General features: G+C 54.8%; 1 protein-coding gene across 3 annotated transcripts in view; it reads right to left on the bottom strand.

Annotated features, from left to right (window-relative positions):
- PRIMA1 (proline rich membrane anchor 1) overlaps positions 1–17,038 on the bottom strand; it is a 62,728-nt gene that overhangs the window by 14,078 nt on the left and 31,612 nt on the right. For all 3 annotated transcript variants that reach the window (XR_009518201.1, XM_060003336.1, XM_060003337.1), the window contains exon 4: positions 2,085–2,214. Coding sequence is in view for 2 of the 3 variants with exons in the window: in XM_060003336.1 (XP_059859319.1) it covers positions 2,085–2,214 (130 nt within the window). In the remaining variant the exon portion in view is untranslated. The remainder of the gene's footprint in view (positions 1–2,084; positions 2,215–17,038) is intronic.

The following is a 17,038-nucleotide window of genomic DNA, read 5'->3' as shown; positions in this document are numbered from 1 at the left end:
GGGTGAGTTCTCTGTCTTTCCAGGCGGCTGACAGACCCGGGAACCAAGAGCCCAGAGCCAGCGGAAGGAGACGGGAGGCCCCTCCGGTTGCTCCAAGGAGGTGAGGGCGGGGCCTCCACACACCTTCTGTGACGGCCGCCGCTCCGCCGAAACAAGGCCACCGCTGGCCGGAACGCCACGGTGCGGAGCTGTGACCGTCAGCTTCTTCTGATCGGTTCGCCCTGCCCTCCTGCCCTTGGAGCAGGTAGCCCATTTCTTCAGGAGAGTTTGGGGCAGAGAGAGAGAGGCAGAAGCGACGCTGTATCTTTTGGAAGTGCCTGAGCTTATTAAAAAGATGCTGCAGCCTGTCTCTGGGGGAAGGAGGGTCCTTGAGGGGACTACTGCCCCGTTCTCTGGCAGTGCCCCAGGTGGGTCCTGCACACTGTTCCCCCAGAACCTTCAGTAGCTCCCTGTGTCTACTGAATCACGGGCCAACAGCTCGCCTGGTGGGACAGACGCCTCCGCCGTCGGGCTCAGGGTTCCCTCCAGCCTCATCTGCCCCGTCACAGGGGCTTCCTGGTGCCTGGAATGCCTCCCCTGCTCTGCTTCTTAAAATCGTCCTCCCGCTGCAGCAGGCTCTCAGCTCAAATGCTGTTTCATCCCCATCAGAGTTCCCATGACTTCTGCCTTTCCTGCCTGGTCACCAGGACACTCCCAGGCTGTTGGCCTGATGCAGCCCTGACCATATGCATGTTAAGACTTTTGATATTTTACTCTTTCTGCTTTTGAATTATTAAAGTGAAATCACACAGAACAACCGACTAAAAGGGTAAAGTTAAATAACTTTGGTCTTATGATTGCTCAGAATAGATCCTCTAACTTTGGGCCTTAGGGAATTTTTTTAAAACTTTCTTAAAAACTTATTAACAATCCCTATGGCCCGCTGGCGTTTTGCAACATTATTGTTTGTCTTTCGATTTTATCTTCCCCTAACATCCCCCAAGGCCAGGGAGGCCATTTTTTTGGAGGAGGCTAAGAACTGGAAATCAAAGGACATAGCCAGAGCTACTGTATTGTAAGTGCAGGGGGTGTCACACCGTGGCCTATTCTGCCGTACTTAGGGCCCTGGACACACCTCAAACCTCCTCAGGCCCCAACAATAACCATATTGAGCTGCACACCCCAACTCAAGTGAGATGGTAGTTAACAGAAATGACGGAGAGTGTTATTGAAAGATAATTTGCTGTTTGGATCATTCATGATCCTGCTGGAACACTCCTATTCATCCTTCAAAACCCAGCTGAGGTGGCACATTCACGGAAAACCTTCTCTGAGGCATCACTACCTCTCCTCCCAAGAGAACCTCGCTCCCTCCTCTGTCAGCCTTCTTCCTCTGTCTTTGACTATGGAAACAGTGAAAGTTGGTGCAGTACTTGGTGAGCACGTACTGTATGCCAGGCACTGCAGAGTATACATATTATGCAGGCCATTCACAGAAGGCATCTCACCGTTCCCCAGGGTGAGACCGTTATTCTTGACTCCCATTTTACCAATAGGGAAACTGAGGGCCAGAGAGCTGATTTCCTCCTGGTCACACAGCTTGAACTGGAGTCTGAATTTAGATCGGACTCCCAAACCCAGTTCCCACTCCAAACCAGCATGGCACCCCCTCCAGCCGCTCCATCACCCACCCTGCAAGGATTATTTCCATGCTCCCAGGCCTGGAGAGACCTCTTCACAGCAGGGCCTGCGACTTACGGATAGGGGAGCTTTATACTGCATCGAGCCTGACATATAATTGGCGCTCATCAAATTGCTCGCTGAACCCCCTAAAAGGACAGGGGCATAATATCTGAGATCAACTTTAAATACTTCAGCAAAGAAAAAGATACAAAGAAAAGGAAAGAGAGTAAATATTAGCCAGATCTTGGTAACTGTTGAATCGGGGTGAAGGTAGATGGGTGTTCACTGTACATTCTTTCTGCTTCTTAAACGCTTAACAATTTTTATTATTAAAAAACAACCAAAAACAGAATGGGGGTGGGCAGAGGACCCCTGAGCCCAGCTGGGCTCCCCTCTGGGCTCAGAGCTGGGTGAGCACTCACCTCTTTATGGCTTTGTAGCAAATGATGACAAGCACAGTGAGAAACACCAGGGAGGCACAACAGACCGCGATGATGATCACCGGCCCCGACCACCAGCTTTCCTCAGTGGGACACGAGGTAGCGTTGGGAGCTGAAAGAGACGGGAGCAGCCTGAGCGTCCCCTGGATGAGTGGGTCCCAGCCGGCATCAGAGCTGGACCGTTGCGGGTGACACCAAGGCTGGTCTCACCGCCATCCATCACCCAGATGAAGGCTCTCCAACCTGTCCTGCTGTCCCCACCCCCGCCCAGCGGCAGGTGACATCATGGTTGGCCTCCAGCCAGGCAACGTGCTCCGAGCTGGGGTCAAGCACCGCACCCGGGGCCATCCATCCTCCCTTGGCATGAGCTAACTGACAGCAGGGTCGGGTTTAATTTCCCATGAAAAGTAACAGAACATCTCATTCTCTCAGTTGGGACATTAAATCTGCTTCCTCTGAAGGTGAGGGTGACGAGCAGGGCCCGCAGAACACGATGGGCGGGGGAGAGAAAGGGAGGCCTGTCAACGTCCGTTTCGTAAGCTAATTTTTTGCAAGAGGCAAATTTTCTCCCTTCTTGGGTTGGTCCATGTGGTGGGTTTCCGCAGCTGTCTCAGCCTGCACAGGGTGGCCACAATTTGGAAAGCATATGACGTGGGTGCTGCAGGACACCCTTGTCGTTACTCAGTCTGTGGGGTCCTTGGGGTGAACCTGTCCTCCCCCTTGGTGTGAGCTGTGTGGGTGGACCCACACACGGGTGTAGATGAGGCTTGCAACAGAGCCGGTTTACTCGGCTCCGAGAAAAGCAGAGACATCACACAGCCTATCCCAGAGGCTCTGGAAGACCTAGACCCAACTGGAAAGAATTGCCTGGAATTGCAAAAGGAATGGAAGTGAGGGAAAGAGAGAGAGAAAAAGGGAGAGGGAGGGAGGGAAAGAGACAGGGGGCTTGTAAGGGAGGACAGACAGACATACAGACATTACTAGTTTGGGGCAGTTCTTCAAGACGTGAATATATGCAAAAGAATCAAAACTATGCCCCAGACTTAATAATAGGCACCTCGAGGGCCTCCCTGGTGGTGCAGTGGTTGGGAGTCCGCCTGCCGATGCAGGGGACACGGGTTCGTGCCCCGGTCCGGGAGGATCCCACATGCCGCGGAGCGGCTGGGCCCGTGAGCCATGGCCGCTGAGCCTGCGCGTCCGGAGCCTGTGCTCCGCAACGGGAGAGGCCACAACAGTGAGAGGCCCGCGTACCGCAAAAAAAAAAAAAAAAAAAAATAATAATAGGCACCTCGAAGGGTACAACAGTGACAGATTTCCCAAAGGAAAATGACAGGGAATAGTAACAGGGAATAGTGACAGATTTCCCAAAGGACACCATGGGTGGCTTCATTATTAAATTACTATTATTGATGATGTTGTTATTGTTATAATCATCAAGGTGTAATTTACATATAGTGAAATGCACCCATCCTAAGTGTACCATCTGATCAGCTTTGACAGATGCGTCCACCAGTGTAAGCCACACCTCTTACCATGACATAGAATATTTCCATCACCCCAGAAAGCTTCCCTGTGCCTCCTTCTACTCAATCCCTGCCCTGCTGGCAACCAGCAAAACCCTGTTTTGCTTTCTAAAGTCACAGATTAGATTTGCTTGTTCTTGAAATCCACGTAAATGGCATCATGCCCTGTGTATTTTTGTTTGCTTCCTTTGTATAGCAGTGGTTTTGTGATTCACCCACATCGCTGCATATTTCAGTAACTGCTTCCTTTTATAGCTGAGATGTATTCCATTGTATGTATATACCGCAATTTGTTTATCCTGTTCACCTGCTGATGGACACCTAGGCTGTTTCCGGGTTTTGACTTTTGTGAACAAAGCTCCTATAAACATTTGCGCACATGGTATAGACATACTTTCTTGATATGGACACGTGTTCCTGTTTCTCTCGGATAAACACCTAGGAATGGGATCACTGGATCCTGTGGTTTGTGTATGATTAACGTAAGGAATTGCCGTGCTGTTTTCCCCAAGTGCTTGTACTCTTGTATACTCCTGTTGGGAACAAGGAAAGATGGAGAGAAGGGAGTGGTTACAGGTTACCAAACTGTTATCAAATTGTGGCATTGTTGCATCTGGATTAGGAGATCCAGGAAGCCTTTATGTGCTTCCCAGGGAACAGGTGCTAAAGCCCCATTAACAGGTGCAAGGTCCCCAGAGGTGGAGCTCAGATCCACACAGAGGCCAAGCAGATTCAGAAACGCATCCTAAGAAATGACTGGAACAGGATGTCACTGAGCCACACGGCTGCTCTCAGCCCGGTGAAAGCCGGCCTTTAGAAAGTGCAACACTGAAGAGATAGAGAATATAGAATTCAAAAGGGGAATACACTCTAGAATAAGGGAGAGGCAATCCGAAAGGATTCTCATTTTTCCCCATGATGAACTTCTTCAGTGCTTTTTCTGTGAAATATCAAACACAAAATCCTTCCCCCTCATTGTTCATCTTGGGGGTGCCTCTGGCTTCGCTCAGTCTCCCCAGGGTGACTGGGGACAGATACTCCCCACAACAGTGGTCATTGCTGGAGAATCAGAAGAGCAACCAGATACACGGGGTCCCGGCCCCCAATGGTTTGCATTTTCACTGCCAAGGGAAGCAATTTTGTTTTCTGTCCATTCTACCACCCAGGCTATGACACCTCTGGGCAAGTGTCCAGGGCCAAGCCTGCAGCCCATGGTAACCCTCACACCAGTGGCCCACAATTTACCCAACACTCCCATGGCCAGGGCATTCATCTACCAGTGTGTGGCCTCAGCCAGGGGCAGCATCCCTCCCGGGGGCATTTGGAAATCCGGGTGTGGGGGCTGTCTTTGGTCGCCTAGCAGCTATGGATATTAACAACAGTGACCCGGATATTCCCACGCAAGGTAGACTTGTCCCTCCAGAATGCCACCAGGGCCCCTGTTGAGAAATTCCATCAACTTGAAACAGAAGAAAGGGTTGATTCTAAACTTCGTTTGGAATTAGACGCTAAATTTCAGAGTGCGTCTCGTGATGTTCTTTCCTTTATATTCGCTGTTAATGAGGTGGGAATTTCCTTCTTGCTGACTTTTTTCAAACACAGTTGATAATGAAAGCAGGGAGGTTTGTTCTAGAGGGTCCTTCTGCAGAGGGTCCCCCTCTAATATTCAGCAGTGTACTGCTCACCACTTGCATGTGAGGAAACCACCCCAAGCAAGGGAGGTGTTTTGTGAAACAGTCCAAGGCATAAATCTTGGATTTTGCCAAGAAAACAGCTATTGTGTTCAAAGAATGCATCCTTATTTATCCTTGCTTGACTCATGCCTTTTACATTAGAAAAGATCAGGGGATGTCGGAGTCTGAGGAAGCCTAGGAGGTGTCATTTCAGAAAAGAGAATAAATGCTGAGGCTGGGGATCAAGCAGCTTTCCCAGGGGCCAGGATTAGGACCCCAGGATCTTCAGGCTGCAGGCCAGGTCTGCCCCTGCCTGAACTTCCTTCTCATTGGGCGTGGCCAGTACTCCTTTCCAGATGTGATAAGACCATTTACCCTGTGGGCAGACGGATGGCTCACATTCGAGAAGACAGAATCATGAAGGTTCTCACTCACTCATTCATTTGTTCATTCATCCACCACATATTTACTAATCACCCTCTGTGCCTGGCACCGTGCTAGGAGCTGGGAGTACAGAGGTGAATTAGATGTAACCTGTGCCCTTCCCGGGTCTAATGCCAGCTGCCAAGACCTGATCACCTTGCTCAAGGAGGCGGCAGGCTCCAAGAGGAGAGGAGACACAGGAGGTGCTGATGTGCAAGGGGAAGGTCACTTGTGGCCGAGGAGAGGAAGCCACTCGGCGCCAAGGTTCAAGGGGAGGGTGATGCCTTGTGAGAGGCAGGTGGTCAGACGGAGGAGGGTGCTGAGGCCACCAGAGCGTGAAGCCGCTGACACGAGGCTGCCGCGGAGCTGACTTCTCTGTCACTCCCCCTCGCTCCCTGCCAAGATTCTGCAAACACGACAGACAGGCAGGAGCTGTCATGATATCTCAGGGGTCACGACACCCTCCCTCCTGGGACTCAATGAGGCTTTGTCTGCTGTATTCATTAAACACCCCTGATGCCTGTAAAGATAATGAGACTGGCAACCAGAGAGCGATTTAGAACAACACGGACTCAGTTTTGCTTTTTCGCAGTAGCTGCTGTCTTTTCAGTCAAGAAATGCAGCGTTAAAAGCTTATATTTGGGACTGCAGCTTCCGGCCAAGGTGGAGTAACAAGGCCCAGAGTTGGCATCACTATCCATCCCCTCCCAACATCCAAAAGATGTACCAAATAGACAAAACAATGGTCTCAAAACAACGGACATCAAGGCAACAAAAGGCAGCGAGAGACAAGAAACAAAGGAGGTGGGAGTTCCCTGGAGGCCTAGTGATCGGGGTTCTGGGCTTTCATTGCTGTGGCCTGGGTTCCATCCCTGGCTGGGGGGAACTGAGATTCCACAAGCTGTGCAGTGCAGTCAAAAAACAAAATGAAACAAAAACAGAGAAGGTGAGCGGTGCGGCTGCCCCAGCTTACTGCCTGGAGACAGTTTCTAAATATCGGTCCTGGAAGGGAGATGCCGCCCAGGTCCAGCCCACTGAGAACATCGAGGAAATGGGGCCGAGAGGAAGCAAGACAGATGAGGCCCCTCCCCAAGGGCACCTGCAGAAAAGCAGAGGGAGCCAACAGCACCCACAAATAAATAATTACAGATTATGGTAAGTGCTAGAAAAGAAATGGAGAAGAGGCCGAGATGCCCCCACAGGTGTCTGGAAAAGAAGCAGTTGGGGGCAGAGGGGTCGCTTTGGATGTCCCCATCTGGACGGTATCACGGGGGCTAAGCAGACCAAGGAGGTTCCTGCTGGGGTGTGTGGACCTGCCTGAGGTCCGGTGTCACAGAGGAACTGCGTGAGGTCAGCTGCTCTCTGGGACAAGCGCCTTTCCTGTATTCCTCACTGGGGTATTTGTGTCTATCAAATGGGACGACAGAGACAGTGTTCTCGAGGCTACCAGGAGTACCTCCCTCCCTCGCGCGGCACCAACTCTGAGGCCGCTCTTAGTCCCCCTTCTGCAGTGGGGACACACAGGCAGGGGCCTGCCAGGATTGGAACCAGGTGTGCCTTGTGACAACACTCACGGCCAACTCAGCGCATCTTTACCTTGGACCAGGGGCCTGCCACTTCCATCTCTTCTTCAGAGCCCGCTGTGCACCGGAGATGTCTGATTGACAGGAGGGGAACTGAGTGGGGCATGAATGAATCAAAGGAACAGTGAGTTGGGTGGAAACAACCTTAGTTTTGCAAGGTATTTTTCAAGGATTGCTAGAAGGGAGTGAGAGCCATGTTCTTTGTTTTAACCTGATGTTTCCATTGTGAGTTGGAGGCTGTGATTTCTCCCTGGCTCGGCCTCTGGACCCGCACGTGGCCACCTGCGGAGGCCAGCCCCACGCTCACGTGGCTCAGTGTTCCTTGAGCGCAGCCTGATTGCCAGGCCCTGCTGGTGACACCACGGGCATGCAGTAACCTCTAGGCCATCCTTAGACGTCTCCAACTTTCACAGTCTGGTGACTCCTGCCCAGGTTACCCGAGCGGCTTCCCGACTGATGCCCAGGAGCTGGCCTTGGTCACGGCCAGGTGAGGAGGTGTGACTTGCACAGAAAGCTGCCACTCTGCTTCCTGCCCCTCACAGCTCAGCTCCCAGCCCACTGGGCGGATCACAGCCCCTGAGCGTGGGCTGCAGTGTCAAGGGTCCCCTGGGCTGCAGAGACCGGTCTCCTTTGAGGGGCTGATGTCTGTAAACATGCTTCTCAAACCACAGCGGACACGCTCAGCCTTTGCGCTGTGGAAACTGAGGTCAGAAGCTGGCCCGGGCCTCACGACACGGCCAGGGACTCGTCACCCTTGGGTATCAGGTGCTGCCCTGGGCTTTGGGAGCAGATGTGAAGGGGGCCACACAGCCCCGATCCCAGGGACGGTCTCGGGGCACAGCTGGCCCTCAGGGTGGGTGGGCTCCGTTTCACTTCCACACCCTGCCGCCCACGTGGAGGGTCCAGCATGTCTAGGAATCATGCACACACTGCAAGTTGGTGGAGTGTTTGAAGAGCCTTTAAGAGGATGGTTACTCTCGTCTTGCCTCTGCCTGCTCGCCTAAAACCCCTGTTGGTTTTATGTGGCGCACGAGGACAGCAAGGGGTCCAGGAACTTTGCTAGTACATCTGTGTGGTGGCAACACCCGGCCCCCAGACCCTTCAGACAAAGGAGGACACGAGGCCGGGAGGAGGGGAGGGGCAGACCTGGGCTTCCCGTCTCCCAGCCCTGCTTTATGTGCTGCCCCCAAGGACCGTGAAGGACCTGGATTCTCAGAAGTTCCTTCACGGGCTGACGGCCCTTTCCCTTCACTGCCTCGGGGTCCCCAGCCCCACCTCTGTTGGGCTGCTTGACACAGACCCCAAATCCAACGGCGACGGCCCCTCCCTCTCACGCCCCACACAGAGCCCATTGTCTGCGGGACACAAGGGACCAACTCAGGCCGCTGCTCTCCATTCACCGGCACAGGCCTCCACTGGGAGGTCTGTGCCAGGGGCGTCCACCCCCCTGCCTGGGCCAGCTTGGGGCGAGGCGCTCACTCGTTTCCTACCGGCACGTTGCCAGCGTGTGTGGCCGGACTTTAAACCACAGATACAAGCTCAGACCTTGATGCTTTACACAACGCCCTGCAATCAGCCCCCGTTTCTGGAGAGAAAGGAGAAGCCTCGTTTGAGTTGCTCCGATGAAAGCAGTGAGCATCGGCACCTCAGTGCGGGGGCTCCTTCCACCCCTTCTCGGCCGCTGGGAATCTGGCTTTGGGTGCAGCACAGAGACCCCCCTTTTCCATAAGTCTTCCCCATTCCTCCCCCAGACCTGAGGTTCCCACAGCAGGAAGCCCCAGGCTGCCTAGTAAGAGCAGGCAGAAGGCGTGAATTCCCTGCTCCTGGGGGAGGGCCTCAGCAGTTTGCCTTTTCCAGAACCCAGGGCCCCTCCCTCTCCACCCTGCAGGTTGGACACTGCAGCCTGAATGGGGGTCCCTGGCCTCCAGGGCGGCCAGGGAGGGGCAGTGTTCCGGGGAAGCCGTGCTGTGCCGGGCCGGCGTGGAGGGCCATCTGTCTTGCCCACTACGCCTCCCGCAGTCCTGTCGCTGGTCTCCACTGACTTCCACACCCAGCCCGGGAGCCCCCTTCCTGTTCCTGCCAGCCGGGCTCTAGGGGCTGCTGCAGCTGAGCATTCCCTGGCTTTCGTCCTCTGTAGATGGACTTCGTTGGTCTATGGAAGCGCGGGAGGCCTTAGCCAGCCTCTGGTGAGGGGCTCAGCCAGAAGACAGACCTCAGTTGGCCACCAGGACTCCAGAGGGGCTGGAGCCACAAGGGCCAGGCGGGCTGGACATCTCACTGGGCTTCACAGGGAGGGCTGCCCAGGGCCCCTGGACCTCCCCTCACTGCGCTACCAGTGGCCCCCCAAACATCTTCTCCGCCTCGGCTTCTTTTCCGCCACTGCTACGTGTGTGCAGCCTCTCTCAAATCCCCACCTTCCGTGCTGGAAACAACCATCAGTGAGCTGCCCCCTTCCTGTCCTGCCCTCGTTCCAGGCTCAGGCCCCAGCCTGGGGGTCAGCACGCCCTCTGCTCCACAGTTAGGCCACCAGTGGCCAGTGTGGCTGAGCACTCCGACCTCTCTCCACCTGCCTCTCCCTGACTCCTGGGGAGCCCTGTCTGGTTATCACTGTCACCAGGCCCCTCATCCCTGGGGTACCTCCCCCAGTTCAGCACAGTGGCTCTTCAAAGGACCTGGAAGGATCTGGGGTTAAATTCCAGATTCCGACCCTGGGAAAATCATTTAATCTTTTAGATTTAATCTCAATTTAAATTCCACTATAAATTGGGAGGAAACAACAGCACCTCCTCCACCGGGCTGGTGCAAGGATGAAATGAGATATGAGATCAGGGAGCTCGCTGCAGACTCCCCTCAGCTGCCCCCGCATCCTTCCCCTTCTCCCTCGCAGAGCCCCAGTTCTCCTCCTGTGTCCCTGATCCCCTCTACAGGGCCCAGGCCTTGGGGAGGCGGGACCAGCTCAGGTCTCAGCCAGGCCTGGTCGTTCTAGCCCTCTGCTCCTAATTGGGTCAGAGGTGGGCACGTCATGCAGTTCTGGCCAATGACACGCGGGGAACAGTCTGCCGGACGCTTCCAGACCTGTCTCCTTGCTGTTAGAGGCATGAAAACAGGCAGGCTTCTTTCCCTGTGGACACTGCCATGCCCTTCTTTACCACCAAACAGAGCAGCTTTGGGGGCGCTGAGGGTGCTGGCGTGCAGGGTGGGTGGATTGCAATGCGAAGTAGGGTGGCCTCCAGGGGCGACTTTTGAGCAAAGACTGGGGTTTGGTAAGGGGGTTCATCATGCAGGTACCTGAGGGAAGAGCCAAAGCAAAGGCCCTGATGTCACTGCGGGCCTGGCATGTTGGCATGACGTGGGCAAGGGGAGGACGGGAGGAGATGAGATGGCTCAGGGTCTGGAGGCCACGAGAGAGGTGTGGGCCTTTACACTGAGAAATGAGGTGCAATTGAGGGGTCTGGAGAGAGGGGTGGTGAGGTGTGACTTACACATTGGCTCAATCACTCTGTGTTTAGAGTAGACTATAGACCGTGTGTGTGTGTGTGTGTGTGTGTGTGTGTGTGTGTGTGTGTGTGTGTGTGTGTGTGTGTGTGTGTGTGTGGCAGGGGGTGTGTGCCAGTGTGGAAAGCTGGGAGGATACTGCCGATAGCCCAGGAGAGAGCTGACGGTGGCTCAGATGGGGGTCAGCAGCGGAGGTGGTGGGCAAAGGTGGATTCTGAATATGTTTGGAAGGTAGGGTTCACGAAAGCTTGGATGTGGGTGTGAGAGACAGAGAAGAGGTAAGGATGACTTGAAGGATTGGGGGCTGAGCAAGCGGAAGGATGGAGCTGCCGTCAAGCGACGGGGAAAGCTGGGGCAGGACAGGCTTGCTGGGTGTGGAGGTCGGGAGTAAAGTCTGAAATTCCCATCACACACCCAAGGGAGATGGCAACCCAGCAGCGGGATCTAGATTCTGAGTTCAGCAGCAAGGGCTCTGCTGCAGGCATAAATTTGGGAGCTGTCAGCACCCAGTCCCGAGAGGGGATGAGATCATCAAGTGAGGGAGCGTGAGCAGAGTGGAGAGGAGGGTCCAGGCCTGAGCCCTGGGGAGCTCCACGGGAAGAGGCCAAGGAACAGAGAAGGAGGCAGCAAAGGAGGCTGGGAGGAGAGGCCAGCAGGGACAGGGGCCAAGGCGATGTGGGGTCCTGTGGCCAAGTCAGAGCAGGACGTCAAGGAGGAGGGGACAGTCCGCTGTGTCCGCTGCAGCTGACGGACAAACGCCACGAGGCTGAGAGCCAGCCACTGGATGGAGCAACGTGGCGGTCACCGCTGACCGCCACACAGGTGGTTTTGCGGAAGTGCTGGAGGAAGCTTGACCGGGGCCATCTAGGAGGGGATGTGGGGAGAGGAAATGGAAACAGCAAGTATGCACAGCTTTTTGGTGGACTTGTGTTGCAAAAGGGAACAGCAACATGGAGCCACAGCTGGGGCGAGCAGTGGTGGCAAGAGAAGGATTCTAAGATGGGAGATGCAGCGTGTGTGAGTGCTGGTGGGCGGGACCCAGGAGAGGGGGCGGCCTGTGCACAGGTGGCAGGAGCTGTGCTGTGGAGGAAAGGTGGGGGGATGACAGGTGAGAGTCAGTGGAAGCTGCCTTCGCAGGGAGGCCAGGCCAGCGCCAGGGCTGAGAGCAGGATGGGGGAGGGGGTGGGCGTTCCAGGGGAGCAGAGAAGGTGATCTGGTTTTCTAGGAGGGCAGGTGGGTGACTGGTCTGGCTGGGGAAGGGAGGAGCTTGAAGGGCCAGTGGTGTGAGGGCGAGTCCAGTTCCAGGTTGGCCATTGTGCCCAGCCGCCTTCAGCTGCCGGCGGGGGGCAGCCGGGTTTGCCCAGCGTGTATGATGAAGTGGGTGCACCCGGGGAGTGAAGACGGTGCGGGACCAGAGGCGGAAACGGAGGCACACCGCCTGGTCACGTGAAGACGCCCAGCTCCACTTGGGTGGGTGGCGGAGCTGGGATTTGAACCCAGACATCTGGCTCCAGGGCCAACCCGTAACTGCTACACAGACCAAAAACCAGCGAGCCAGCAAATCCAGGGGAGCAATGCCGGGTGTGGAAAGGCAAGATCGGTGTCACCTTGGGCTGTGGGGAAGCCTCTTTGAGGAAGTGGCATTTTGGTTGAGCCCTATAGGGTTGGGGATAGGGGACAGCCCTATGGCAAGGTCCTGTCTGGGTTGGCCTAGGCTGCAAGGGAAAGAATGGGGAATGGGCAGCTGGTGCCCCAAGCCTCTGCTTCCCCCCTGGTGATGGGACCACCCCGCTAAAGCCCTGCTGAGGGGCTCTGGGCCCTTCCATCTGAGTCCCGGCTGGTTCCCTGAGCTCCACGAGACGCTCACTTCTCTGATTTATTTACTTCTGCCCGGCATCCCGGGCATGGAGCCCAGCGTGGTGGCAATGTGGCCGCTTATCGTAAAGGACACGGTTCTCAGGATCGGCTCCTGGGAGGGGGGCGGGGCATTAAGAAAAAACCCAATACATTATTAATAATTGTCTCCATCGTTCCCGTGCCTAATTAGGAAAGGAAAATTATGAATTGGATTGAAGTGTCTATGGTGGGGGCAGCCTTGGTGTTTCCCGATGCCAGGGAGAGGCCTGGGTGGAGGCCTGAGAACAGCAGGCCGCTGCCGGGGGCAATTAATTTTGCCTCTGATGGCGACTGCAGAACACGTCTCCCCTTGTTCTTCACCCAAACAGCCCTCTTTGTGAGGCTCCTCAAGGCCGGGACTTGTACTCAGCAGCTCTGCTATCTTTCTGGAGCTGCAGCCCACACTTTCTCTGTGCCCGGGCCTGGGGACCCTCCCCAGATCTGCCGAGCCTTCGGTTCCCACCCAGGGCTGCAGACGCACTGCTGCCTGGAAGGGCTACGATCAGCCAGCCTAGAACAGCGCAGCGCTGTCCAGAAGTGAGGAGACGGCGCCACAGGGGAAAGCTCTGGGGAACCACCTGAGCCCACCCTCATTGCCCCGACTCCTCCTTGTTCGAGGACAAATCCATTCACTCACTCAACACCTATCTGCTAAGAGCCTACGACATGCCACGCACTGGGCTAGGTGCTGGGGAGAGGAAGGTTGGCAAAAACACACAGGGACGCTGCCCTTGTGGTCCAGTCTGCTGAAGAATGGACACGAATTCACTAACCACCAGCTAAATGCACGTTTGATTCCTGCCTCACCAAGATACTGGGCATGTGCCTTAGGTACAAACAGCAGGAAACTACAGAACAAAAAAATAAGAATTCCCCGAACACGAAGACCCAACATAGGCTGACGGAGCGCAATGGGCTCATCTTCGTGAGAGGCTCATGACCTAGGGACAGGTGCATGCTCCCAATGGTTTATGTTAAACGCCCAGCAGAGCCCCAGCACCGAGTTGACACTCAATACCTGTTGGGAGAACTTTCTCCCTTTCCAGAGGGCACTTAGATGACGGGGTCTCATGACTGCCCAGTCAGGTAGAATCTGCTCGGTCCAAACAGCCGTCATCACTGTGAAGAGGGGTTCAGGATCAACTCAGCCCAAGGGTCAACAAACTCGGGCCCACAGGCCAAATCTGGCCCACCACCCGCTTTTGTAAATAAAGTTTTATAGAAACACAGACACACGCCCATTTGTTTACATATTGTCACGGCTGCTTTCTTGCTGCGTCGGCAGAGCTGAGTAGCTGCAGCAGAGACTGTATGGCCTGCAACGCCTAAGTTATTTACTCTCTGGCCTTTTACAGAATGAGTGTGTCCACCCCTCCCTAACTTCCGTGGTCTTCGGCTGAGATTCTCAGACAAGCTTAGAAAACTGATCTGAGAGACCCCTGAAATTATACCGCATATTTGCATGTCACAAGTACACGTTCCACTCCTTATTTTATATTTTAGAAAGTCCCTTTACTCCAAATGTCCCACCAGTGCCCTGGTGGGGAGGTGTCTAGACATGTGACACAGGGCTCTGTTCTGTCTGGGAGTTTTAACAGTGACAGTCTTGACTTGGCCACACCGCGCCTGCTGAGTGGTCAGTTGCTGGGGGCACAACATTCCCTGGAAGGCGGGTGGGGAGCATTACTGTGGTAATATGCTAGGTACCATCCGCGGCCCTGCTGCAGGGGCAGACAACAAAGGGCAGGGTCACCACCATAACATGTTGGTGGCTCTTCAAGTCAGGTCTAGGGCCCGTGAGTGGAGGCAATGGGACGGGGGCAGATTTAGGACTGACACCCCCAGGAGCTGCCGACACTAACTGTCCTTCAGTGGAGCAGGCTGATTCCTAAGGCTGGGACAGCCGCCGCTTTGGCGTTAGGCTCCAGGACGCTTCTGGCTCCTGCTCTGTTGAAAGGCTTAGCCTCAGCTTAGCAGCGGCACAGGCGGCTCTGTTCCATTCCTCCCCGGACCGTTCTAAGCGCACAGGAGAGCCTCTGGCCCCTCCTTCCTCCCACTGGCCCCCCTCATGGGTACATCTCGGGGTCTTTTTATTTGTTGGGCATTTGGACATCAGCTGCTGCAGCTGCCTTGCCCAGACTTGGCTGTGAAGGTGTGGGAGGTAAGGCGGGCGCTGCTTCCCACCTGTGCTGAGGTGCAGGAGGCATGCAGCTACCTTGACTTCCCTGGGCACCTGTACTTTCTTTAGAAGACTGCCTGGGGCTGCTAGAGTGGCCGAGCACAGGCAGAGAACCTGGGAATTTACTCCTCCAAAGCCCAGAGAGTTCTCAACCCGTGACAGGTACCAGGTGGGACAGTCAGCCTTTGCCACCGGCTGGGGACAGTGGTGAGACATCACCAAGCCTCCAGAGCCCCCTATGGGGTCAGGCTCAGGCCTCCTGGACTCTCACTTGGCTTCCTCCCCGCCCTGTCCCCCCTCCTCTGTTGCCTTCCAGTCTCCCCTGGGAACGCCTCCTTTAAGAATCCTTGTCTCTGAGGACAGGTTCCACGTCAGGAGCCCTAGACTCGAGGTCACCATGGTACCGAAAGATCATGGCCTGCCTTCTAAGGCCTCAAATAAATAAAACTACATCCCAACGAGATTCATGTGTGATTTCTATGTTCTGGAAGATTCCTTCCCAGAACCACCTTTTGCTAGTTCTCTGGACTGAGCCTAAGTTCTGTTTAAAAGGTCCCTGCTGGGTTAACCCAAGGATGATTTTTGTCCTGAATGCGACTACAAAGGGACAGTGACACAGCTGAAAAAGATCACTGCTGCTCAATTGGTCTTTGTTAAAAAAGGAAGAAACCTGCAATGTCTGTAGCTTTGGGGCAAAACCACAGTATTAAGAAGGAAAGAAACCTGTATGGATGGTCCGTGGCTGCGCTCCGACAGAGTAGCCACCCGCCACACGTAACTACGTAAATTTAATTAAATTGAGTTAAAAGTTCAGTTTCTCACTTGTACTATAGCCGTATTTTAAGTGCTCGGTAGCCACATGTAGCTAATGGCTACCGTACTGGACAGCACGGGTACAGATCATTTACATCATTGCAGGAAGTCTACTGGACGGCACTGCCACGTGTCCAGGGTGATGAGAGGTGAGATGTCCTGCTTCGCTTTCCAAAGAGGCAGCCAAGAGTAGTTTTCATACCTTATGGGAAGCAAAATGAGACAGCCACACGTATGACGGCAGCCACACATATGACGGCAGCCACACGTATGACGGCAGCCACACATGACGGCAGCCACACATATGACGGCAGCCACACATATGACGGCAGCCACACATATGACGGCTGTGCTCTTTTCAAAGCCCTTTCTTCTTCAGATTCTTTTATTTCATTCTCATTTCTCCTCCCCCACAAATAGGCCAAGGCAGCAACTCTGAGCATCATTTTACAGGTAAGGAAACTGAGGGTTCCTAAGGACCAAAGAGGCAGAGTCACAGAGCCACTGGCAGAGTCACCGAGGCAGAGCTTCTGAGCTGCAAGGCCTCCGCTGCCACTGCTGGGAGGTTCCAGGACAATGACAGCAGCTGGGAGGCCCAACAGGTCGGCTCTCTGAGGAGCTGTAAGCGTGCTGGGGCGCAGCCTAACACCCACGCTTGGCAGACACACTCAACAGCCATGTGGTTGGTGAGTGGAACACGTGACCCAGAGTGGTCACTCTGTCTTTGAGATAATGAAGCAGTGGCTCTGCCCTCTGTGATGAGCAGCTGTGCAGTGGTTTCGCTGCAGGCGAATGGGGCCAGGCCCACGAGAACCCCACCGTCACACTTCCCGTGGACAACTTCCGTGACGCTGGCCTGTCTGAAGGACGGGGCAAGCTGACCCCGGGCAGAAGGTCTCAACTTGGCAGCAGGCTCCTGCCTGGGAATTCTGATCTCTTTCTGGACAAGCAGCTCATTCTCAAGATCAAGGCCACATAACCTGGTGGCGTTGTTTGGAAACCCCTGGAACTTTTGAAAGTCACTTCATCAGTCTGGACTTCAAATGCCCATATGCCAGATGGGAGTGGTGAGCTTGGCCTAGAGCTGGGTTCCTCAGCCTCAACACTGTTGACATCTTGGGCTGGATCTTTCTTTGCCGTGAGGACTGTCCTGTGCACTGGACACACTAGCTGACGGCCTCTACCCGCTGGGTGCCAGGAGCATCCCTCTCCCAACTGTGATGACCAAATGCTCCCTGGGGAACAAAATCTCCCGGTTGAAAACCAGGGGACTGGAAGGTCTCCAGGGCTGTTCCCTGGCTCCACCACGCGGTGCAGAGATGGATGCCTCCAATGCGGGCACGGCCAATAG

Source organism: Delphinus delphis, chromosome 2, assembly GCF_949987515.2.
Source record: "Delphinus delphis chromosome 2, mDelDel1.2, whole genome shotgun sequence".
NCBI lineage: Eukaryota > Metazoa > Chordata > Mammalia > Artiodactyla > Delphinidae > Delphinus > Delphinus delphis.
The sequence above is the reverse complement of the archived record's forward strand: the minus strand, read 5'-3'. Positions and strand labels throughout refer to the sequence as shown.